Source organism: Somniosus microcephalus, chromosome 30 (assembly GCF_052327205.1).
Source record: "Somniosus microcephalus isolate GS21.2 chromosome 30, FLI_Smic_1.0, whole genome shotgun sequence".
NCBI classification, from domain to species: domain Eukaryota; kingdom Metazoa; phylum Chordata; class Chondrichthyes; order Squaliformes; family Somniosidae; genus Somniosus; species Somniosus microcephalus.
This window is the reverse complement of record NC_141016.1, coordinates 35890238-35916135: the sequence shown is the minus strand read 5'-3', so window position 1 is coordinate 35916135 and position 25898 is coordinate 35890238. Positions and strand designations below refer to the sequence as shown.

The following is a 25898-nucleotide window of genomic DNA, read 5'->3' as shown; positions in this document are numbered from 1 at the left end:
GCTAATGTTTGAAGTTGATGAAATGTTTGTACAATATATTCCACAGGACTCGATTTGCCTCCTACTGCTTCTCCGTCCACACCTGCAGGTACTTTCCATTAATGGTACTATTATTAGTGGTATTGGTGTTTTTGACATGTTCTTGGTTTTGTTAATTTCTGAAGATAACGTGAGCGGTTTCAAATTGACTGGAACATTTTTAAAATATAAGGCGGACTGTGTCTGTTAAATCTTTCTGCAATCTTGTGATTAGGACAGGGAGGTAAAACCACCTCCATCCCTGTTGCCATCTGCATAACCCTCGGGGTACTTCTAATCTGTGAGCTGATCGCACTGATGGCGGTAATACAGAGAAAGGCAACAAGAAGAGGTGAGGCAGAAATCTTAAAACTGAACTAACGCTTGATCTCAGATCGCTTCATATCCTGGCGAGTCTCCAGTTAATTGCACTTTTCCATATGGCGGATATTGGCTCCCGGTTAAGCAGCGCCTCGATTTCAAAATTCTTATCCTTGTTTTCAAATTCCTCGATGGCCTCGCCCGTTCTCTGTGATCTCTATTTATTGATTGGTCTGTTATTCTTCCTTTATCCATTGGGTATCCGTTCCACCCCTTCAGTTTCTGGGTCCGGATGCCCAATCTCAAACTCTTTGACAGGGTTCTCTCCACCTTTTTGAGAAGTGACAGTTTTATAGGACTTTCTGCATTCTCCGCTGATTATTCTACATCCCAACACAACATTTCCACAAATATCTCACCCACACAACACACTCCTGCTCTGTGTACACAGCAAGGCTCCTCTCACACTGACAGGACATGGCAAAGAACCATCAGCTCCTCACTTGTGCTTCCAAACTGATGCTGTCCGCAGAGATCAGTCAATTTCACCCAGCTTCTCTTCAGCTGAACTCCCTGTGTGGCCCCGTAATCGAGCGACCAACTGGAGTTCATTTCTCCTGATACCCCCTCATTCCCTCTTCCCGAGGTCAATACAACTGGCCGCAGCCTGCTGGAGGTGAACATGTGTCTGTACAGAGACACAGACACACACACGGAATCACACACACAACTAAACTCCAAATTCACGCTAACTAATTCTGGCCCTTGACTATCACTATATCTGTTAGTTGGATTTATTTGCAGATGAATTCCTGTGAAACGCGCGTTGAGTGAATCAAAATGTTAATCTCCCCGCCCTCGCTCCAACAGGTGCTGTCACTCACGGCAGGGAGTCGCCTGCTGGTTTGTACCAAGCAACTTATGAAGAGATTGTGAATTTTCCACCTGGCGAGGATTCCGCTCAGACCCAGGGTTCAGGTCTGTATTTTCCGTTTGATACCGAATCTTCACTGGAGAAGTGTCACCTCCCCTTAAATACCCCTTTTAATGGACAATGTACTGACTGGACACGATGAGCAGTCCACTCACTGCCCCCATGTGAAGGAGTCCTATCACAATGACAGTGTCTCTGTGTCCGTGTGTATAGTGAGAGCAGCAATGGTTTGGGGAAGATTCCCACTGGTCGGTATTTGTCAAAGAACGGGTTTACGGGTTGTTTGTAAATAGCGAGCAGAGACGCTGTTTCCATTTCCCACCGGCTCCACACGGACTTCCTCAGATATCTGAGCCCAGGACTAATAAACCCATCGGCTGATTGTATTCTTTATTTTATATTCACTCAAACATCACCCGAAGTCACAGATCGATACAAAAGTATGGAGGTTATGCCTTAGTAATACAGGGCATTGGTGAGATCACATCTGGAGTACTGTGTACAGTATTGGTCTCCTTATTTAAGGAAGGATGTAAATGCGTTGGAAGCAGTTCAGAGAAGGTTTATTAGACTGATACCTGGAATGGGCGGGTTGTCTTATGAGGAAAGCTTGGACAGGCTAGGCTTGTATCCACTGGAGTTTAGAAGAGTAAGAGCTGACTTGATTGAAACCTATCTATATATATATATATATAGGACCAGGACTGCTGCTCCCCACGGGTGAGTACGCATGGGGTACGCACATGTAGGCCCAACGAAAGGGCCGGTTTCGTGCATGCACTGCGAATGCGTGGGAAACCGGAACTTCCGTTCCCTTAAAGGAAGGGATTCACAGGTCGAACGCATGTGCTGGAGTGGCAGCACGTATGCCGTGAACTTCCTTCTTTTTTGCAGGTTTCTCCGAGAGGGTAAGTCTCCAGGAGCTACCCTTTTCCAAAGCAGTCGCAAGGCCTGCTTTTAACAAGGTAAGTGGTGAATTAAGTAAGATTAAAACATTTTTCCACAGGTTTATTATTTTTAAATACTTTAAAGAAAGGTAAGTTTATTTTTAGCCCCGTTAGAAACCGTAATTAATTTTTTCAAAAAATTGAATTCTTGTTTTTGTCCAGACATTCGTGTCGGGGGCTTCCCGCGGGTGTAAGCCCCCGACCTGCACTTAGCTTGCACGCCGGCCATTGAGCTGTAGGACCCCGTGGGATTCCGATCCGGGGCCTGGTCCAGCTGCTGGCGCGCAGTGCTTGCGTGTCCCAGGGGCGCAGTTAGTTTGATGCATCACCTGGGATCACGTGGACCATGGGCAGCCAATCAGAGCAGGGATTGCTCCATTCATAAGTCTTGACAGGAAGTGCTGTCAAGACTTATAAATACTACGGCCCCAAAATAGCACTCAACCTTCAAATAAATTTTTAAAAACTATCACATTTTTTAAATAAAGTAAACTACATGAAATAACTATTCTAAACAATAACTTAAATTTTTGAAAAAAATTATTTTATCTTCTAACGGGGCTAAAAATAAACTTACCTTGCTTTAAAGTATTTAAAAATAATAAACCTGTGGAAAAAATGTTCTAAATTTAATTAATTCACCACTTACCTTGTAAAAAGCAGGCCTTACACCTGCTTTTTACATTTCTAAATTCTGCAGACATACCCTCACGGAAAAAACGGTAAAAAGAAAGCTAAGTTTGATGCGCACGTGCAGCTTCTCCATGCACGCATTCGACCTCTGAACCTCTGCATTCAGAGGAACGGAAGTGGTGGTTTCCCATGCATGCGCAGTGCATTGGGAGTTTGGTCTCCAGATTAGCAGACATCGCGGAGGCGGAGCAGCGAGGCGAGGCCCAGTCGAGGCAGCCGGGAGCAGCAGCGGGTGTTGAGTCGAGTTGGAGCAGTGAGGCGAGGCAGCCTAAACAGGCTCAACAGGCAACATTCCAAAGGGAGGTCAGAATTCAAAAGTGACATCACAGCCAAGCTGGTAGGTGATTGGCTGGTTGGTGAGTACTTTTCCTTCCCTTTGAAAACCTTTATAAGTTGGTAAGTTCAATTAAATAGAGGTGTGATATTCATCATCTAGAATCGGGGCAGAGGGCATTTAAAAATAATAATAATAAATTTAATTAATTACATAGAATGGCAGAGCAGGTGATGTTTTACTGCTGCAATATGTGGGAGCTGGTGGACACCATTGATTCTCACGGTGATCACATTTGCAGTAAGTGTTGGCTGCTCGAGGAACTCTGGCTCCGTGTTGATCAGCTGGAGTCCGAGCTTGAAATATTGCAACACATCAGTGAGGGGGAGTATTACCTGGACTCTGTGTTCCAGGAAGTAGTTACAGCAATGAGATTAACTAATTCAGATGCATTCCGTGGTCAGGGACAGGAGGGTGTGTCTGAGTGAGGCAGGTATGGGGATCCAGGAGGTAGTGTTGGAGGAGCCGCAGCCCTTGCTCTTGTCCAACAGGTTCGAGGCTCTTACTCCCTGTGAGGACAGGATCAGGGACTGCAGGGAGGATGAGCAACCTGGCCACAGCACCGTGGAACGAGGGGCCATTCAAGTGGGGGGGGAGTAAAAAGAAATGTTGTAGTCGTAGGGGATAGTATCATTAGGGGGATATATAGGGTTCTTTGCAGCCGAGAGCAAGAGTCCTGAAGGCTGTGTTGCCTGCCCAGAGCCAGGGTTAAGGACATCTCCTCTGGGCTGGAGAGAAACGTGGAGTGGGAGGGGGAGGATCCGGTTGTCGTGGTCCATGTTGATACCAACAACAGAAATAGGACAAGGAAAGAGGTTCTGCTGAGGGAGTATGAGCAGCTAGGGGCCAAATTATAAAGCAGAACCACAAGGGTAATAATCTCTGGATTACTACTTGAGCCACGAGCAAATTTGGCTAGGGTAAATAAAATCAGAGAGTTAAGTGCGTGGCTCAAAGACTGGTGTGGGAGAAATGGGTTTTGCTTCTTGGGACACTGGCACCAGTACTGGGACGGGAGAGAGCTGTTCCATTGGGATGGACTTCACTTGGCCAGTGCTGGGACTAGAAACCTTGCAAATCGAATAACTAGGGCTGTACAGAGAGCTTTAAACTAATTAGTGGCGGGGCGTTTTCAAAAGAGCGAAAAATAAAAATGTCAGTGGAGAGGGCAATAGAGCAAGGTAGCAGTGGGGGAATTAAAAACCAGAGCGTGTCAGGAAGGGACAGAATGTATAAAGATAAAGGTAGAGTAGTAAAGGGGGCAAAAGCAGGAATAAATTGTCACATAACATATTTAAAAGTTCTTTAACTGCACGCAGCATTTGTAAAAAAAACATGGACGAGTTGATGGTACACATAACTACACATGAGTATGACCTGGTGGCCGTTACAGAAACATGGCTGCAAGGTGACCATGACTGGGAACTAAACATCCAGGGGTATTTGACAATTAGGAAGGACAGACAGGATGGAAAGGGAGGTGGGGTGGCTATGTTAATAAAGGATGGAATCACTGCAATAGTGAGAAATGATATTGTGTAAAAGGATCAGGATAGTGAAACAGTTTGGGTGGACATAAGGATTAATAAGGGGAAAAAGTCACTAGTGGGCGTAGTCTATAGGCCTCCTAACATTTGCAACTCTGTTGGTCCGAGTATAAATCAGGAAATAGTTGGGGCTTGTAATTAGGGAACAGCTATAATCATGGGGGATTTTAATTTTCATATTGACTGGACAAATCAAATTGGGCAGAGCAGCCTTGAGGAAGAGTTCATAGAGTGCATTAGGGACGGGTTCCTTGAGCAGTATGTAACTGAACCAATCAGGGGGCAGGCAATCTTAGATCTGGTCCTGTGTAATGAGACAGGATTAATTAAAAATGTCCTAGTAAAAGATCCCCTTGGAATGAGTGACCATAACCTGTTTGAATTCCAAATTCAGTTGGAGGGTGAGATTTGGAACTCAAACCAGCGTACTAAGCTTAAATAAAGGAGTCTATGAAGGTATGAGAGCAGAGTTGACTAAAGTGGACTGGGAAAATAGATTAAAGTGTAAGATGGTACATGAGCAGTGGTGTACATTCAAGGAGATATTTCACAACTTTCAAGAAAAATATATTCCAGTGAGGAAAAAGGGGCATAAAAGAAAAGACAGCCATCCGTGGCTATGTAAAGTAGTAAAGGATAGTATCCGACTGAAAACAAGGGCATATAAAGTAGCCAGATCTAGTGGGAGGATAGAAGATGGGGAAGCATTTGAAAGCCAGCAAAGAATAACTAAAAGATTAATTAAGAAAGCGAAGATAGATTATGAAACTAAACTAGCAAAAAATATAAAATCAGATAGCAAGAGTTTCTACAGCTATATAAAAAGAATAAGGGTGGCTGAAGTGAATGTTGCTCCCTTAGAGGTCGAGACCAGAAAATTAGTGGTGGGGAACATGGAGTTGGCAAAAACGCTGAACAAATATTTTGTATCAGTCTTTACAGTAGAGGACACTAAAAATATCCCAACACTGGACAAACAGGGAGCTATAGGGGGCGGAGGAGCAAAACATGATTAAAATCACTAAGGAGGTGGTACTCAGTAAGATAATGGGACTAAAGGCGGATAAATCCCCTGGACCTGATGGCTTGCATCCTAGGGTCTTGAGAGAAGTAACGGTAGGGATTGTGGATGCATTGGTGGTAATTTTCCAAAACTCCCTGGATTCAGGAAATGTCCTTGCAGATTGGAAAACTGCTAATGTAACGCCCTTATTTAAAAAGGGAGGCAGACATAAGGCTGTAAACTATAGACCAGTTAGCCTAACATCTGTGGTTGGTAAAATGTTGGAGTCCATTATTAAGGAAGCAGTAACAGGACATTTGGATAAGCAAAATTTAATCAGACAGAGTCAGCATGGTTTTACGAAGGGGAAGCCATGTTTGACAAATTTTCTCGAATTCTTTGAGGACGTAACAAACAGGGTGGATAAAGGGGAACCAGTGGATGTGGTGTATTTGGACTTCCAAAAGGCATTTGACAAGGTGCCGCAAAAAAGATTACTGCACAAGATAAAAAATCACGGGTTTGGGGGCAATATACTGGCATGGGTGGAAGATTAGCTATCCAACAGAAAATAGAGAGTTGGGATAAATGGTTCATTCTCGGGTTGGCAATCAATAACTAGTGGTTTTCCGCAGGGGTCAGTGCTGGGACCCCAACTCTTTACAATCTATATTAACGATTAGGAGGAAGGGACCGAGTGCAACGTATCCAAGTTTGCCGACGATACAAAGATGGGAGGGAAAGCAGTGAGTGAGGAGGACATAAAAAACCTGCAAAAGGACATAGACAGGCGAAGTGCGTGGGCAAAAAATTGGCAGATGGAATATAATGTTGGAAAGTGTGAGGTTATGCACTTTGGCAGAAAAAATCAAAGAGCAAGTTATTATCTAAATGGAGAGAAACTGCAAAGTGTTACAGTACAAAGGGATCTGGGGGTCCTGGTGCATGAAACACAGAAGGTTAGTATGAAGGTACAGCAGGTAATCAGGAAGGCCAATGGAATCTTGGCTTTTATTGCAAGGGGGATGGAGTATAAAAGCAGGGAAGTCATGCTGCAGTTATACAGGGTACTGGTGACGCCACACCTGGAATACTGCGTACAGTTTTGGTTTCCATATTTAAGAAAAGTTATAATTGCTCTTGAGGCAGTTCACAGAAGGTTCACTCGGTTGATTCCAGAGATGAGGGGGTTGACTTGTGAGGAAAGTTTGAGTAGATTGGGCCTCTACTCATTGGAATTCAGAAGAATGAGAGGCGATCTTATTGAAACATATAAGATTGAGGGGGCTTGATTGGGTGGATGCGGTGAGGATTTTTCCATTGATGGGTGAGACTAGAACTAGGGGGCATAATCTTAGAATAAGGGGCTGCTCTTTCAAAACTGAGATGAGGAGAAACTTCTTCACTCAGAGGGTAGTAAATTTATGGAATCTGCTACCTCAGAGTTGTGGAAGCTGTGACATTAAATAAATTTAAAACGGAGATAGACAGTTTCCTAGCTGATAAAGGAATAAGGGGTTACAGGGAGAGGGCAGGGAAGTGGACGTGAGTCAAAGTTCGAATCAGCCATGATCCTATTGAATGGCGGAGCAGGCCCGAGGGGCCGTATGGCCTACTCCTGCTCCTCCTACTTATGTCCTTATGTTATGAAACCGGCACTTCCATTGGGCCTACGAGTGAGTACCCCGTGCATACTCAACCATGGAGACCCGAATTTCTGGGCCATTATGGCCCAGAAATTGGGGTCAGAGGCTTCCTGCAGTTGCAAGCCTCTGACCTGCACTTACCTAGCCTGCCAGCTGTTGTGCTGTGTGCCCGCGTTGTATTCCGATCCTGGGCCTCTTCCAGCTGTTGGCGCACAGTGCTTGTGTATCCCAGGGGTGCAGTTAGTTCAAAGCGTCCCCTGGGGTCACGTGGGCCATGGACAGCCAATCGTAGCAGGGAATTTCTATTCATAGATTTGACAGGAAGACCTGTCAAATCCATGAATACAGTTCAGCCCCAAAACATAACTAAAACTTCAAATACATTTCTTTGAATCAAATTTTTAAAGTAACTATAAATTACATAAAATAACTATTTTAAACAATAAGATCCTGAGGGGTCTGGACAGGGTGAACGTGGAGAGCGTGTTTCCTCTTGTGGGGGAATCGAGAACTAGGGGTCACTGTTTAAAACAGAGATGAGGAGAATTTTGTTTCTCACAGAGGGTCGCGAGTCTTTGGAACTCTCTTCCTCAAGGGCAGTGGAAGCTGAGTTTTTGAAAATTTTTAAGACAGAGTGATGCGCTATCAATTACTCATAAAAGACTGAGAGTTAAGAGAGTAACTAAAGGCTTTTATTAACAAAAGAATGAAGGTCTGCCTCGAGTGGTCGACCGGTCCAGAAATACAAAGGGCTGGGGAGCAGTCACCTTTATACTAGGACTTGTGGGAGGAGTCAGCCGAGGCATGTCCAGGCATGTACACAGTGGAATACAAACAGTGGTTTACCACATTCACCCCTTGTTTAAAATTGAGTCCGGCGGGGTGAAGTGTATTAAAAGTTAGTGTATTGGAGTCTCTCCGGAGGTCTTGTCTGCCGCTGTGATTGGCGTGGCGACGGCAGGGGTAGTGGAGCTTCCGGCGTCGAGTCCTGCGTAGGCTGTGGCACAGGCATGTCGTCCTCGTAGATGTCGAGCGGGTCGCGGGGCCCAGGCCTGCCGTCTGCTGGGGCTGGATATCGGATCGTGGGGGGGGGGTGGTAGTGAGTAGTGGGTTACTGCGGCCCCCGAGGGTGCAAGGTCTCTTATGGAGACTGTGTCCTCCCGCCCGTCTGGGTATGCAATGTAAGCATACTGGGGGTTGGCGTGGAGGAGGTCGACCCTCTCAACCAGGGGGTCCGTTTTATGGGTCCTCACGTGTCTTCTCAGTAGGACCGGCCCTGGGGACGTCAGCCATGGCGGTACCGATGTCCCCGATGTGGACTTCCTTGGGAAGACAAACATTTTCTCATGGGGGGTGGCATTAGTGGCAGTGCAGAGCAGTGACCAAATAGAGTGGAGCGCATCGGGGAGCACATCCTGCCAGCGGGAGGTTGGAAGGCCCCTAGACTTTAAGGCTAGCAGGGCGGCCTTCCAAACTGTCGCATTTTCTCTTTCCACCTGTCCGTTCCCCCGGGGGTTGTAACTGGTGGTCCTGCTTGTGGCAATACCCCTAGTTAGTAGGTACTGACGGAGTTCATCGCTCATAAACGATGAGCCCCGGTCGCTATGGATATAGCTGGGGAAACCGAACAGGGTGAAGAGGTCGTTCAGACATTTAATGACCGTGGCACTGGTCATGTCCGGGCAGGGGATGGCGAACGGGAAACGGGAGTACTCATCAATAATATTGAGGAAGTACACATTGCGGTCGGAGGAGGGGAGAGGCCCTTTAAAATCAACGCTCAGGCGCTCGAAGGGGCGAGTGGCTTTTATCAGGTGGGCCCTGTCTGGTCTATAAAAGTGCGGTTTGCACTCAGCGCAGACTTGGCACTTCCTGGTCATGGTCCTGACCTCCTCAATAGAGTAAGGCAGGTTGCGGGCCTTGATGAAGTGGAAGAACCTGGTGACCCCCGGGTGGCAGAGGTCATTGTGGAGGGCCCGCAGTCTATCGATCTGCACGCTGGCGCAGGTGCCACACGATAGCGCATCCGGGGGTTCATTGAGCTTCCCGGGCCGGTACAAGATCTCGTAATTGTAGGTGGAAAGTTCGATTCTCCACCTCAAGATCTTGTCATTTTTGATTTTGCCCCTCTGCTTGTTGTTAAACATGAAAGCAACTGAACGCTGGTCAGTGAGCAGGGTAAATCGTTTTCCGGCCAGGTAGTGCCTCCAATGATGCACAGCCTCCACAATCGCCTGGGCCTCCTTCTCAACAGCGGAGTGTCTGGTCTCCGGGCCTTGGAGGGTTCGTGAAAAGAAGGCCACGGGTCACCCCGCCTGATTGAGGGTAGCGGCCAGGGCAAAGTCGGAAGCGTCGCTTTCCACCTGGAAGGGGATGGATTCGTCCACTGCATGCATGGTGGCTTTGGCAATGTCCTCCTTGATACGGTGGAAGGCTAAGCGGGCCTCTGCCATCAAGGGAAAAGAGGTGGACTTGATCAGCGGACGGGCCTTGTCCGCATAGTAGGGGACCCACTGGGCGTAATAGGAGAAAAACCCTAGGCACCTCTTCAGGGCCTTGGGGCAGTGGGAGTTCCATAAGGGGACGCATCCGGTCGGGGTCGGGGCCGATGACTCCGTGTTCCACAACACAGCCAAGGATGGCGAGGCGGTTTGTGCGGAATATGCACTTCTCCTTGTTATATGTCAGGTCCAGGAGTTTGGCGGTGCGGAGGAATTTTTCGAGGTTTGCGTCATGGTCCTGCACGTCACGGCCCCAGATGGTCACATTGTCCAGATATGGGAAAGTGGCCTGCAACGCATTTTGATCTACCATCCGGTCCATCTCCCTTTGGAAGACGGAGACCCCGTTGGTGACGCCAAAGGGAACCCTAAGGAAGTGATAGAGGCGGCCGTTTGCCTCAAAGGCAGTATACTGGCGGTCCTCAGGGCAGATAGGGAGCTGGTGGTATGCTGATTTCAGGTCAATGGTCGAGAAGACGCGGTACTGCGTGATCTGGTTGACCATATCAGCTATGCGGGGGAGTGGGTAGGCGTCTAGCAGGGTGTAGCGATTTATTGTCTGGCTGTAGTCGATGACCAGGCGCTGCTTCTCGACGGTCTTAACGACCACAACCTGGGCTCGCCAGGGGCTGGTGCTGCCCTCAATAATCCCTTCCTTCAGGAGCCGCTCCACTTCGGTTTTAATGAAAACCCTGTCCCCGGCACTGTATCGCCTGCTCTTTGTGGCGATGGGCTTACAGTCGGGGGTGAGGTTAGCAAACAGTGGTGGGGGGGTGACTCTGAGTGTGGAGAGGTTGCACCTGGTGCGCGGCGGGCAATTTGGAAGCTGCTGGCTGCGGACTGTGAGTGGGGGTAGGGGTCCACCGTACGCCATCGTAACACTTTTAAGGTGGCACTGAAAATCTAACCCCAGCAGGACGGCAGTGCAGAGGTCGGGCAGGACCAGAAGTTTAAAATGATCGTACACGGTCCCGTCTACTACGAGTGTCACCACGCAGTAGCCGCCGATGTCCGCCGACTGGGACTCGGAGGCCATAGAAATCCGCTGGTGTGCAGGCAGGACTGGGAGAGAGCAACGCCGCACCGTGTCGGGGTGGATGAAGCTCTCTGTGCTCCCAGAGTCAAAAAGGCAGATTGTATCGTGACCATTTACCTTAATGTCCATTGTGGAACTGGCCAGCTGGTGCGGTCTCGCTTGGTCCAGTGTAACGGATGCCAGCGCAGGGGTCGGTGTGTCGCTGCGGGTATCAGATGAGGCGGTGTTGGGGGCCTGCTGCGTTCCGGCTGTCATCCAAGATGGCAGCGTCCATGATCCCCATGTGGCTGGAGGCGTCCAAAATGGCTGCTGTACCGGTGGTTCGCACATGGCCGGGGAGGCCCAAGATGGCGGCCCGCATGGCCCACACGCGGCGCTGCTGGGGTTCGGGGTGGCTTTGGCCCTGCAGACGCTAGCGTAGTGTCCCTTCTTCCCGCAGCCCGAGCAGATCGCGTTTTTCGCCGGGCAGCGCGCTCTGGGGTGTTTTGCCTGGCCACAGAAGTAGCATTTCTGGCCTTGGGGCACTGCTGTCTGGCCTTGGGACACTGCTGCGGTCGTTGGGCCATTGCTGGGGTGTGGCTGGGGTGGCACGGCGCTATGAGGTGGTCCTACCGTGTCCCAGGCTGTCATTCCCCGCGGCGTCCACGGTGCAGAGGAGTAGGCATCCATGCCCCGGTAGGCTGCATCCAATGATAGTGCGAGTTCAGAGGCCTTGTTGAGGTCGAGGTCGGGTGTAATTGGATCTGTGGCCCGCTACAAAAGCGTCCCGGATAAGTTCCTCTGTGTACACGGCGGCCTTTACATCCTTACAACCACAGGCCCGGCCAAGCACAGACAGTGCCTGAAGGTATTCCACGGTCGATTCCCCAGGTTGTTGTTTACGACTCCCCAGAAGGTGCCTGGCGTACACTTCATTCACTGGGCACGTGTACTGGTCCTTGAGGAGCTTGATAGCGTCCGTGTACGAGGTCGCGTCTTGGATGACCGAGTACACTCGGTGGTTCACTTTGGAGGTCAGGACATCTAGTTTGTCCTCGTCCGATTTGATTGCTGCGGAGGCGGTCAGGAATTTTTCAAAACACCTAAGCCAGTGAGTAAACTTGGTGGATGAGTCCGCCTCCCGATGATCTAAGTCCAGGCATGCTGGTGTGAGGATCTTCTCCATTATAAAAATTTTGTTAATAAAATTGATGCGCTATCAATTACTCATAAAAGACTGAGAGTTAAGAGAGTAACTAAAGGCTTTTATTAACAAAAGAATGAAGGTCTGCCTCGAGTGGTCGACCGGTCCAGAAATACAAAGGGCTGGGGAGCAGTCACCTTTATACTAGGACTTGTGGGAGGAGTCAGCCGAGGCATGTCCAGGCATGTACACAGTGGAATACAAACAGTGGTTTACCACACAGAGGTAGATAGATTCTTGATAAGCAAAGGGGTGAAAGGTTATTGGGGGTAGGCGGGAATGTGGAGTAATCAGATCAGCCATGATCTTATTGATTGGCGGAGCAGGCTCGAGGGGCCGAGTGGCCTACTCCTGCTCCTAATTTGTATGTTCGTATGATTGAAATCATCTTCATTCCTTCCTTTATAATATTGGCCTCGAATTTGCGATCGAAGGCTTGCCATAGACGAACGACTCTGGACCGCAAGCAAAGTACGCAGCTACCTGCTGCCTCCAGACCTTTGGTCTGTTCTGCTCTTGGGCCTGCAGGCGTCCACCTGTGTAAAAGCCCTGTATCCCAGACGCGCAAGCGGTTCACGTGGGCCAGTCCAACCAATCACAAAGGGGAATTCCTATTTTGTTTTTGGGGAATCCATTTCAGTACGGAATCCCCGTAACCAGAATGACCCAGATTTCCCGGGGCCGTTGGCCGAGTACGTGGTGTGTACCCAGCTGTAACTCACCCCCGAGTTCCGGGTTTCCACGTTCGATGCGCATGCGCGAAAACTCGGAACTTGCGCTCTGTCAAGTTTCAGCTCGACATCCACCACATCCCCGGAAATGGACATTCCCTGGCGGAGAGCTGGGCTATTTACCCAACTACTGCCCAGCGAATGCCCGTGAAACTCTTACCCCTGGTAAAAGCAGGGGTAAGGTCGTCTCTTAACAGTGTAAGAGTTTAAATAAATATTAAAATATATATTTTAAAATTATTTATAGGTAAAAAAAAAAAAAAATTGTTTAGGTTATTTTTAACACCCGTAAAACGTTTACATTTATTTTTCAAAAAATTAAACTTTTGTTTTAAATATTTAATGAAATTGTATTTTAATTAATTTTGAACGTGTAATGATTTGTTTTTATTTAACTGGTGTGTAATTGACATTTTAGGGGATTCCTTTTCATGCTGATGGTGATTCTGTACCTAAAGCCCCATAAGCAGAATGGTGATCCGCCTTTCTGATTGTTTGGGACGGCTCACATGATCCCAGAGGCGCTCACAAACCACGTGCACCTGAGACACGTGGGCCTTTACGCAGGTGTTGGCGGAGAGGCCCAGGAGCGCAAATGTCCAAACCTCCGAGACCATCAGGTCGGTTCGCACTATTCTTGCGTTTTGGAGGCATTCGCCCACGGGAAGCCCCCGACCGCAAATTGAAAGAGCATTTACAGCACTTAAATAAAAATAAATAATCACAGGTTCCAAATTAGTTAAAACTCAATTTAATTAAACATTTAAAATCATTTTTTGTATAATAAATATAAAAATTTTAAAGGGTCCAAATATAACCTAAACTAACGTTAAAGATTTAAATAACATGCACACAGGTAAAAGAAGGCCTTACCCCTGCTTTTACCAGGTTTAAGGGTTTTGTGAGCATTCGCTGGGCAGTAGTTCGGCAAATAGTCCAACTCTGCAGCAGTGAATGTCAATTTCCTGCAGATTCGAACGATCTGTTAAACAGAATCTGGACAGATTGCAAGTTCTGGGCTGTCGGGCATCACAGGCGGAACCCCGGAACTTGCGGGAAACTTACGATGGTGTGTGTACACCATCATAGGCCGCGGAAAATCCAGGCCATCATTTCCTGTGTAAGCTGACCTTGGAGTCTCTGTCACTAACATTTCATTTTATTCCCTTTAATCAATCCCATAAAAACTCGCTGATCTTATGAGGCGACAGCCACATTGTCCCAGATTCCATTTCTCTCGGTGACTGGATTCCTGTATCTGGAACATGTTCCTCGCAGGAAATCCTAACCTCTGATTGGTTGTTTCTATACGACTTATTCTAACAGGTTGTATTCTGAATTATAACATTAATTTACACATTGTGCTTCAGGATATCAGAGCAATACGCTTATCAAATCGATGAATCATTTGTCTTGGGCTATATTTAGGGAGGGAGTTAACCGTTAACATAAATCATTTGATTAAAAAACAGATGGATGAACGAATCGGATATTGTCCTCCTTGCACTATTTTCTGACCCATGTGTGGGGTGGGGGTCCAATTTGTGCCGTCACCACCGGCGGTTTGAGTCTCTGAAAATGAAAGAGACGGCAGGATTGTGGAGGGATCATGATCAGGAAACCCCGCTCCCTCTCTCTCTGTACTAAACAACTATGTTATAGACTATTATCTCTGCTCTGATACCTATTACCTGTACTAATGGGCTGTACTATATATTATTGGCCCAGAAATTCGGATCGGGGGCTTCCCGCGGGTGCATGCCCCCGACCTACACTTACATAGCGCGCCGAAAGTAGAGGCCTGGGCCTGCGTGTATTTCTGGTCTGTGGCCTGCCCCAGCTCCCGGCGCGCTGTGCTTGCGTGATCCAGTGGCGTAGTTAGTTCGATGCGTCGGCTGGGATCACGTGAGCACTGGGCAACCAATCGGAGGATGCAAAAGTCCATTCATGAGTTAGACATAAGACCTGTCAAGCTCATGAAAACTCCGGGCGCCCAAAACAGTACATAACCTTAAAATAATTTTTTTTTAAATCACACTATTTAAATCAACTATAAATAACATTATATAACCATTTTAAACAAAAATTTAATTTTTTGAAAAAAATAATTTTATAAAAAATCGGAGCTAAAAATACACTTACCTTACTGTACAGTATTTAAAAATAATAAACCTGTGGAAAAAATGTTCTAATTTTAATTAATTGACCACTTACCTTTTAAACTGAAGTCCTTACGTCTGCTTTTTTAATGTGTAGAAAGTGGAGGCCTTCACGCACGGGCAAACCTGTCATAAACCGGAAGTTCAATGCGCACGCGCTGCCTCATACGTCGCACGCATTTCACCTCTTAACCCCTCCTTTCAGGGGACCGGAAGTGCCGATTTCCTGCGCATGCGCTGTGCATGCAAGAAACCGGCACTTCCATCCGAATTACTGGGCCATTGTGTCTGACCGCTGCGAGGGCCGTCATTTATGGTCCATCCTTATTTGCCCTGATAAGGTGGTGATGGGCGTTCCTCTTGAACCGCTGCAGTCCTTGTGGTGAATGATTACCACAATGGTGTCAGTTACCAAATTCCATCACATTGTCACAGGGACGATGAAGCTATTGGGCTGGAAATTGCGGTCGGAGGCTTCCCGCAGGCGATTGCCTCTGAACCACAATTAAACTCCGCACCTACCTGGTGCCTCTGGACCTTCGGACACTTGTGCTCCTGGGCCTCCAGGCATATGCCTGTGTAAAGGCCCAGGAGCACATGCGGTGCGCAAGCGCCCCTGGGATAAGGTGGGCCAGCCCAACAAAGCACAAAGGGTGATTCTCATTATTCTTATGGGGATTCAATTTAAAGAAAGACATGCATTTATATGGCGCCTTTCACGACCACTGGACGTCTGAAAGCACTTTACAGCCAATTAAGTACTTTTGGAGTGTAGTCACTGTTGCAATGTGGGAAATGGGGCAGCCAAGTTATGCACAGCAAGCTCCCACAAACAGCAATGTGATAATGACCAGATAATCTGTTCTTGTTATCTTGATTGAAGAACAAATATTTAACTACGGAATCCACATAAACATAATAGGAATCCCCTAAAAAATACATTTTAACAAAACTGAAATAAAAATAAATCATCACATAGTCAAAATTAATTCAAATAAAATGTAATTAAACATTTAAAAGGAAAATTTAATTTTTTGAAATATAAATTTAAACATTTTTCAAGGGGCAAAAAATATCGTAAACTAATTTAAAAGGTTTATGTATGTTTAAATACATGTATTTTACTATGTATTTAAATGCTTACACTGGTACAAGAAGGCCTTACTCCTGCTTGTACCAGGTGTAAGGGTTGTGTGGGCATTCGTTGGACAGTAGTTGGGCAAATAGCCAAACCCTGCGCCAGCGAATGTCCATTTCCTGCGGATGAGCACGATCTGTCAAACAGAATCTCAACAGATTGCAAATTCTGGGTTTTTGTGCATGTGAATCACATGTGGAAACACGGAACTTGTGGGACACTTATGACCATGTACACTGTGTGTATGCGGTCATAGGCCCCGGAAAATCCGGCTCATTATGTTGTCTGCTCCGATATCCTGAACAATCTCTCCAATAACCATCCATTATTTGTGTTTGACAGTTTCTGGTTCCATTGACTCCCTCAATCAGATTGAATATTACACCAGTGACATTTTGGGTGACACTGACCCCGGATCAGAAAATCCTGAAGGGAACTCCTCCAGTATTCAAGGTGGGTACATTTTTACTTCCTACAATCTCTTTTTTGCACTTCACGCTTTCTACTACCTAAAACCAACAACTAAAGATAACAGAGCTTACTTGCCGATGAATGACACTGTCAGGGACCCGTAGTACCGGACAGTGATTTTAGTTACAAAATATTGTAGAAATAATTTGGATTTGAAACAAAATCATGTTAATTTCCCCCAATGGTATAATGGAATATTTTTTCGTTCCTGGATTCGCTGGAAAGGCCAGCATTTATTGTCCATCCCTAATTGCCCTTGAGAAGGTGGAGGTGAGACAGCTTCTTGAACCGCTGGAGTCCCTGTGCTGTTACAGAGTGAGTTACAGGATTTTGGCCCAAGGACAATGAAGTAATGTCGATATATTTCCATGTCAGAATGGTGTGCAACTTGGAGGGGAACTTGCAGGCGATGGTGTTCCCTGGTGCCTGCTGGCCTTGTCCTTCTAGGTCTTAGAGGTCGCGGGTTTGGGAGGTGCTGCTTAAGAAGCCTTGGCGAGTTGCTGCAGTGCATCTTGTAGATGGTACACACTGGAGCCACGGGGCGCTGGTGGTGGAGGGAGAGAATCTATAAGGTGCTGGATGGGGTGCCAATCAAGCGGGCTGAATTGTCCTCGATGGTGTCGAGCTTCTTGAGTGTTGCAAGAGCTGCACTCATCCAGGCAAGTGGAGAGTATTCCATCACACTCCTGACTTGTGCCCTGTAGATGGTGGAAAGGCTTTGGGCAGTCAGGAAATGAGACACTCGCCGCAGAATACCTGGCCTCTGATCTGCTCTTGTAGCTATAGTATTTATGTGACTGGTCAATGGTGACACCTTCCATTACTTTGCTGATGATTGAGAGTAGACTGATGGACCGGTAATTGGCCGGATTGGATTTGTCCTGCTTTTTGGGAATTGTCAAACCTGGGCAGTATTCCACATTGTCGGGTAAATGCCAGTGTTGTAGCTGTACTGGGACAGCTTGGCTTCAGGCGCGGCTAGTTCTGGAGCACAGGTCATGAGCCGACATGTTGTTAGAGCCCATGGCCATTGCTGTATCCAGTGTACTCAACCGTTTCCTCATATCACGTGGAGTGAATCGAATTGACTGAAGACTGGCTTCTGTGATGGTGGGGGACCTAGGAGGAGGCCGATATGGATCATCCACTCGGCACTTCTGGCTGAAGATGGTTGCAAACGCTTCAGCCTTGTCTTTTGAACTCGCGTGCTGGGCTCCGCCATCATGGGGGATGGGGATACTGATGAAGCCTGTTACTCCCGTTAGTTGTTTAATTATCCACCACCATTTACTACTGGATGTGGCTGGACTGCAGAGCTTTGATCTGAACTGTTGATTCTGTAAATCCTGTACCCTTGCTGCCCTCAGTCCTTCTTCCAAGTGGTGTTCAACATGGAGGAGCACTGATTCAGCAGCTGAGGGAGGGTTGTAGTTGGTAATCATCAGCAGGTTTCCTTGCTCATGCTCGACCTGAAGCCATAAGACTTCATGGTTCTGGAGTCAATGTTCAGCAATCCCATTGCCACTTCCTCCCGAATGTATAGCACTGTACCGACACTTATGGTGGGTCTGTCCACCTGGTGGGACAGAACAAACCTACGGTTTGTGTTGGAGGAGTTACCTAATGGCTTTAAGGTATGATTCTTTGAGTATGACTTTGTCAGGCTGTTGCTTGTTAGTCTGTGCAGCTATGGGACAATTTTGGCACAAGTCCCCAAATATTAATGAGATGGACTTTGCATTGTTGAGTGGGCTGTGTGTGCCACTGTCGTGTCCAAGGTCGATCATGATCAGGAAACCCCGCTCACTCTCTCTGTACTAACCGACTATGTTACACACTATTTTCTCTGCTCTGATACCTAGGTATTACCTGTACTAATGGACTGCAGGTTATTGTGTTTGGGAGGGCCGGCATTTATGGTCCATCTCTAGTTACCCTGATAAGGTAGTGGTGGGCCTTCTCCTGAACCACTGCAGTCCTTGTAGTGAATGATCTCCCACAATGGTGTCAGTTACCAAAATCCAGGATATTGTCACAGGGACGATGAAGGTATTATGTTGTCTGCTCCGATGTGCTAAAAATCTCTCCAATAACCATCCATTTTTTGTGTTTGACAGTTTCGGGTTCCATTGACGCCCTCAATCAGATTGAATATTACACTAGTGACATTTTGGGTGACACTGATCCGGGATCAGAAAATCCTGAAGGGACCTCCTCCAGTATTCAGGGTGGGTATATTTTCACTCCCTACAATCTTTGTTGGACTTCACACACTTTATTACCTAAAAGACATCAGAGCTTACTCGCCGAAAAATAACACTGCCAAGGATCTGTAGTACTGGACGGTGATCTTATTTACAAAATATTGTGGAAATAGTTTGGATTTGAAACAAAATCATTTCGAATTTCCCCAATGGTATAATGGAAGGAAACATTCAGTTCATTGTGTTTCCTCACACGGCTCTATGGGCTGAGAAATGTGAAATGTGTGTGCAGGTTGGGTGGGTGATTCAGTGGGAAATGTGTGACTTTAAAACGGAGACTAAACTACCCCGACATGACACGGTCCAATCATTCCCCCAGATAACCCCACTTCACCCGAAGACCACATTGGTCCGCTCTCCCGCCCTGCAAGGCCCGGGTAGATTGATTTATAATAATATCATTCTGAGCACTCAGTGCTGGCATTTGGTTTCAGTGGAAATCTCTATTTCCTCCCAGGTCCGGTTCCGGGCGACTATGACGATATTGAGACTGGAGTCACTGGCACTCAGGGCAGTCCTGATGATCTCCTCGCACTCAAAAGTGCCGGCGGTGATCTCTCCACTCTCGGTGAGTTACATCTCTGACATTCCCGCAGTCACCAGCCCTCTGTGTAGGAATGGACTGGCGCTGTTTTAAATTCCCTTTCAATCGGCGGTGACACAGAGCGATGGTTGATTTAAGATCATGTTGTGATTACAGGAAATGAAGTGTTCTAGAACAGGGATGTTCTAGAAAAGAGATCCTGATGCTGTTCAGTTTGGATTATCTTCCTTGTTAATACTCGCACCAGGAATCATTCCAGTGCTCAAACTGAACCGCCCGATTCTCGGATATTAGACGCACCTCGTCTGCTGTCACCCAGCGGTAAAACCCAGCACGGGGGTGTGGGTAGAAAACAATTCTCTTCCACTCACAGACCAGCAAAGTCCAGCCCCTTCACCAAATTGACAGATATATGTGACCCACACTGATGCGGGTTTTACCGCCATCATTAACCCATAATCTGTCTCTCCCACAGTGTACAGCTCTCAGACCCGCACTGATCCCGGTTTACCGGTTGCTTCCACTCCTGGTAACAATGACCATGTTCACTGTGACACGTTCACAACCCCGGACATTCCGCCACCGATGGGCAGTGATTGTGTGGCTCAAAATGTTACATCTACGTCAAGCCGGTAAGAGCAATGTTTTATTATCTGCTGCATTGTTTGTGCCCCAGTGCTGGGGAATGTCCAGTCCCGGGTGGATTCTACTGTGTGACAATGGGCAGTGTGTTCAACCGGTAGTGATACTGAAACTAGCAGAGAGAACATGCTGTGTATTTACTGTGGGAATAAACACCCCATTATACTGGCTGTAATTAATTCAATTCTGTGATTGTGGGGAGTGTGTTTAACTGCAAATGATACTGAAACTGTCAGAGAGAAGATGTTGTTTATTTATTATTTGAAGAAAAGACTAATTGAAGTGAAATATCAGGGAGAATATTGTGAGTAGTGAAAACGAGTCCATTGGATTGTATGGTGTGTTGGTGAAATGTTTAATCCTCTCTCTCTCAAGGTGTTTGTTTTTCCCTTTCAGGTAAAAGTCAGCGGAAAATCCCGGATGCGATGTCCCGGGGCGTGTCACAGACAAGCGGGAAATATTGTGTGTGAAATCTGAGAGAATGTCCATTAACTTTTCCAACAGTGTGAACATGCTGAATGTGCGTTTCGTCACGATATAAACATCACTTTATTTTATCAATCGCCATGTTAATTTGTTGAATGTGCGTTTCGTCACGATATAAACATCACTTTATTTTATCAATCGCCATGTTAATTTGTTTTGAAATAAATAGATTTAGCTTTTCTCTATATTTTGGCTGCGTTCTGCTTAATTAAAAATTATAAAACAAAGAATGTATTCGGTTAATTTCTGTCTATATTAATACTGTAAGCCACTGCTTTGCGTGGATTAATCAACTCTGTAACAGAGATTAAGAACCTATGTTTATTGTTGAAGGGTTTATATGAACTTCATTTTGTAACCGCTTCAATTTTTCATCCTCTATTTAAGATGGTTCAGAACACGCAAGGGGTCAAGTGATGTACGTAGCGTTTAAAAATAAAAAATGATTTTATTAAATGTTATGGTTGAAATTTGTGCCTATGTCGATGTTCATGTTTTTATTTTGTCCCATTACTAAACACACACCAATCCCTAGATACAGCCGAATGTTGTTTTACTGCACGACACCTGCCCCTGGGAGTTCGGCGTATGGCGGGAAACCAGGAGAATCTGATTAGAGTTCCACGGCCACTGTTATTGGACTTTAATTCTAAAAGCTAAATACTTCAGTTATTCAGCCGCAGTGAGCAATGGTCACTCAATCAGCAAAACGATTGTACCGTGCAGTTTCCGCCAGCAGGTGGCGATGCTTATTCCATCAGTCTGACCACTGCAATGGCAAGTATCCACCAGCAGAGGGCGAACATTATTATAAATAAAAACAGAAAATGCTGGAACCACTCAGCAGGTCAGGCAGCATCTGTGGAAAGAGAAACAGTTAACGTTTCATGTCAGTGATATCTTCAGAAATTTAAAATGTTAGAGATTAACCGCTTTTAGTAAATAAAGAGCCAGGGAAAAGGGGGCATGAAAAGATCAAAAGGCTGAAGGTCTGTGATAGGATGGAGGGCAGGAGTGATTCAGTGAATCCTCGCTTCCCTCACTCTGATCCATGTCCCTGTGAACTTGCAGCATTCCATTCTCTCAGGTACAAACCTGACATCATTAATTCTGCTGATAAGGGAGTCGCTGTTGTTGTGTGTTGAAAATAGCGCCACCTTGTGGAGTCTAAACACAAAGGCCCACAATTTGCGATCGGAGGCTTCCCGCGGGTGGATGCCTCCGACCTGTGAAAAATCTCCGCATTTCCCTGGTGGCCCGGGAGGTTTGGAGTCTCGCGATCCTGGGCTTCTCCGGGTCCGCGCGGGCAGAGGCCCAGGGATCTCAGGTGCGCATGCGGGTCACAAGCGCCACTGGGCTCACATGGGCCAGCTCAACCAATAAAAGAAGGGAATCCCCATTCATACTTCTGGGAGTTTGGTGCGTCCGGAGCTCCCATAAATATGAATGGGGATCACTTTAAAAATACACGAACACATAAAATAAATAAATATCATATTTAAAATTAATTAAAATTCCATTTAATTAATTATTTTAAACGAAACTTTAATTTTTTGAAAATATATGTATTAATGGGGCGACAATCAACGTACCTTATTGGACAGGGTTGTTAATATATAAATGAGTGATAACATTTTATTTTGCTATTTTTTAAACTCTGATGCAGGTAATAGCAGGCCTTACACCTGCATTTATCAGGCATAAGAACTTCACAGGCGTTCAGCGGGCGTAAGTTGGGCAAATAGCGGAAATCTCCACCGGCAGAGGCCCATCTCCCTGGGATACGGAGGATCTGTCAAGAAGATTCCGATGCCTAAACCCGGAACTAGCGCGGCCCCTACGGTCACGTACACATCTCGTAGGTGTCGAAAAATACGGCCCAAACTCTGACACCTCCTCGTCCCTCCCGCGCACCGTTACCCCACCACCGAACATCAAGCCATCCTTTCACTGACCTCATCTCCTCTGGAGATCTTCACCGCACGGCCTCCAAACTCATAGTCCACTAACCTGGCACAGCCCCTGCTGCCTCCTTTCAAACATCCACAGACAGGACCCCGCCGGTAGACCAATCATATCAACCTGTTAATGCCCCACGGGACTGACTTCTTCCTATCAAAACTGTAAATGTTCTCCCCTTGGCTAATCTCTTCCGACGCCATCCACCATTTTAACCATTCCAGTTTCTTGGCCATAGCCGTCTCCTTTTGAACATAGATCCCCAGTCCTTCTACAACCTCACCCCACCAGGATATTCAGCTCCTTACATGTCCATCGCTCACCAGGTTGTCCAGTCCATTTACATCTCCATCTCTCATCATGACGTTCAGTCCTTCTACACATCCATCCCTTACAACGATGTCCAGCGCCTCTAGATTTCCATTTCTCACCAGGACGTCCAGTCCCTCTAGACCTCCACCCCACCAGGATGGCCTGCGGGCCCTGCGCTTCTTCCATGCATGGCAGCCCAACCAATCCCCATCCACAACCACCCTTCTCCACCTGGCCAAACTCGGCCTCACATTAAACAGCTTTTCCTTTGACGCTTCTCACTTCCTCCAAATAAATTTGTCACTGGTGAACCCACATGGGTCCAAGCTATGTCTGTCTTTTAACGCTATATGTGGAATATTCTTTGCTTCAGGCCTAGTCATGTCACATCCTTGACATGGTTTTCCCGGTTGGTTAATATCTGTGCTGCTTCCTGCTCTTGCCCTGAACTGGAAACTTTCATCAATATCGCTTTAAATTCCAGCGTTTCACATGACCAACTCCGACTCTTCCCTTCCGTTCTTGACTTACTGCCTACATTTCTTGGGTTAGGTTGTTTAAAGTGTCTACTGCAGGGCCACCGAATCCCACAGCTACATTGATCATACTTCCTCCCAACTTGCATCGTGTAATGTCTCTATTCCATAGTCCCAGTTTCTCCGTCTGCATCACATCTGATCCGATGATGCCACCTTGCATACCAGTGCTTCAAAAATGCCTTCCTTTTTGCTTTCCTAAGGATTCCCCTCCACAGAGGTTGACAGGGCCCTCGACTCCAGAGGGAGAGAAAAAATACAGGGAAATACAGGCCAGTTAGCCTGATATCAGTCGTCGGGAAAATGACGGAATCCATTGTTAAGAAAGTGGTATCATGGCACTTAGAAAATCATAACTTGATTAGGCAGAGTCAACATAGTTTTATGAAAGGGAAATCGTGCTTGACAAATTTATTAGTGTTTTTTGAGGATGTAACCTGCAGGGTACAAAAAGGGGAACCGGTGGATGTAGTATATTTGGATTTCCAAAGGCAATCGATAAGGTGCCGCATTAAAGGTTATTACACAAGATTAGGACTCATGGGGTTGGGGGTAATATAGTAGTATGGATAGAGGATTGGTTAACGAACAGAAAACAGAGAGTAGTGATAAACAAATCTTTTTCAATTTGGAAGGCTGTAACTAGTAGGGTGCCACAAGGATAATTGCTGGCGTCTCACTTATTTACAATCTATATTAATGTCCTAGATGAATGGACCGTGTGTAATGTATCCAAGTTTGCTGATTCAAAGCTAGGTGGAACAGTAATCTGTGAGGAGAAACAGTCTGCAATGGGATATAGATAGACTAAGTGAGTGGGCAGTAATGTGGCAGATGGAGCATAATGTAGGGAAATGTGAGGTTATTCACTTTGGTGCAGCCAGGTGCCTGCACATAGCGACCTTGCATTAACCTCCTCAGCAATCTCCAGCCAGGCAGCCTTTCTCTGCTGAGGAGGCTTCCTCTGGCCTTTGGGAATCATAGAGTCATCGAGTCATATCTGCAAAGAAGGAGGCTATTCGGCCCATTTAATCTGTGCCGGCTCACTGCAGAGCAATCCAGTCAGTCCCATTCCCCCGCTCTATCCCCGAAGCCCTGCAAGTTAATTTCCCTCAAGTGCCTGTCCAGTCTCCCCTTGAAAACATCGAGTGTCTCCGCTTCCACCACTTCCATCGGCAGCGAGTTCCAGGTCCTCACCACTCGCTGCGTAAAATGATTTTTTCTCATATCCTCCCGTATCTCTTGCCCAAAATTTTAAATCTGTGTCCCCAATTCATTGTACCATCAACTAGTGGAAACAGCCTTCCCCCGTTAGCCTATGCAAACCCATCATAATCTTGTACACCTCTATCAAATCACCTCTCAACCTCCTTTGCTCTAATGAAAAGAAATCCAACTTCTCCAACCTGTCCTTATAGCAAAGAATCCCAATCCCCGGAACCACTCTGGTAAATCTCTTCTGCACCTTCTCAAGGGCTTTCATATCCTTCCTAAATTGTGGTGACCAGAGCTGGACGCAACACTCAAGTTGTGCCATAACCAGCGCTTTATAAAGATTCAGCATAACGTCTCTACATTTGTTCTCAGTACCTCTATTTATGAAACCCAAGATCCCATATGCTTTGCTAACTACTCTCTCGATATGCTCTGCCACCTTCAGGGACTGATGCGCATTAACTCCCAGGTCCCTCTGTCGCTGCACACACTGTAAAACATTGCTATTAAGTGTATATTGCATCTCCCTGTTCCTTCTGCCAAAATGTATCAAGTCACCACTTCTCTATTTTAAATTTCATCTGCCAATTGTCTGCCCATTTTGCTAGTCTTTCTATGTTCAGTTGAAATCGATTGCTATCATCCGCACTGTTTGCCAAACCCCCAAATTTAGTGTCATGGGCAAATGTAGAAATTCTACTTTGTATTCCAATATCCACGTCATTTATAAAACTCAAACAAACAGTGGGCCCAGCACTGACCCTTGGGGAACACCACTGTCTATCATCCTCCAATCTGAAAAATAGCCATTTACCGCAACTCGCTGTTTTCTGTCCTTAAGCCAATTCATTATCCAAGCTGCCACTGATCCAACTAGTCCATGAGCCTCAACTTTGTTAACCAGTATTCTATGTGGTACTTTGTTAAACGCCTTCCTAAAACCCACGTGGACAACATCCATTGCATTCCCTTCTTCGATCTTCCCTGTTACTTCTTCAAAAAGTTCAATCAGATTAGTCAAGCATGATCTGCCTTTTGAAAATCCGTGTTGGCTCTCCTTAATTAGTTTAAACCTCTTCAATGTTTCCCTTGATAATAGTTTCTAAAACTTTACCCGACACTGATGTTAACCTGACCGGCCTGTAATTACTAGGTTTGTCCTTACACCCTTAGGGAACAGGATCTCCCTGTGCCCTCCTACTTCCTGCACAAGAGCTTGCAGTCACTTTCACCTTTGATCAATTTTGAGCACCTTCAAGCTGCAACACTAACGAGAAA

General features: G+C 46.4%; 1 protein-coding gene across 3 annotated transcripts; it reads left to right on the top strand.

Moving 5' to 3' along the window:
* Positions 1-2: 2 nt before the first annotated feature.
* LOC147098134 (uncharacterized) lies at positions 3-21054 on the top strand. Of its 3 annotated transcripts, XM_085971338.1 has the most exons (7): positions 3-88; positions 254-370; positions 1210-1317; positions 16534-16644; positions 18780-18890; positions 19946-20102; positions 20509-21054. In XM_085971338.1, the coding sequence occupies exons 2-7, from the start codon at positions 337-339 to the stop codon at positions 20510-20512; spliced, it is 525 nt and encodes a 174-aa protein (XP_085827464.1). In that variant the 5' UTR covers positions 3-88; positions 254-336; the 3' UTR covers positions 20513-21054. The 3 variants fall into 3 exon arrangements, with proteins under 3 accessions (XP_085827464.1, XP_085827466.1, XP_085827465.1); XM_085971340.1 differs by lacking the exon at positions 19946-20102; XM_085971339.1 differs by lacking the exons at positions 19946-20102; positions 20509-21054 and adding an exon at positions 19384-19892.
* Positions 21055-25898: the final 4844 nt, after the last annotated feature.

Excerpts from the sequence above, each read along its gene's own strand:
- LOC147098134 (XM_085971338.1), top strand. The coding sequence starts at position 337 with ATGGCGGTAATACAGAGAAAGGCAACAAGAAGAG. Across the intron at positions 371-1,209 it reads GAGAAAGGCAACAAGAAGAG|GTGCTGTCACTCACGGCAGG; the intron begins GTGAGGCAGAAA and ends TCGCTCCAACAG. Across the intron at positions 16,645-18,779 it reads GAACTCCTCCAGTATTCAAG|TTTCGGGTTCCATTGACGCC; the intron begins GTGGGTACATTT and ends TGTGTTTGACAG.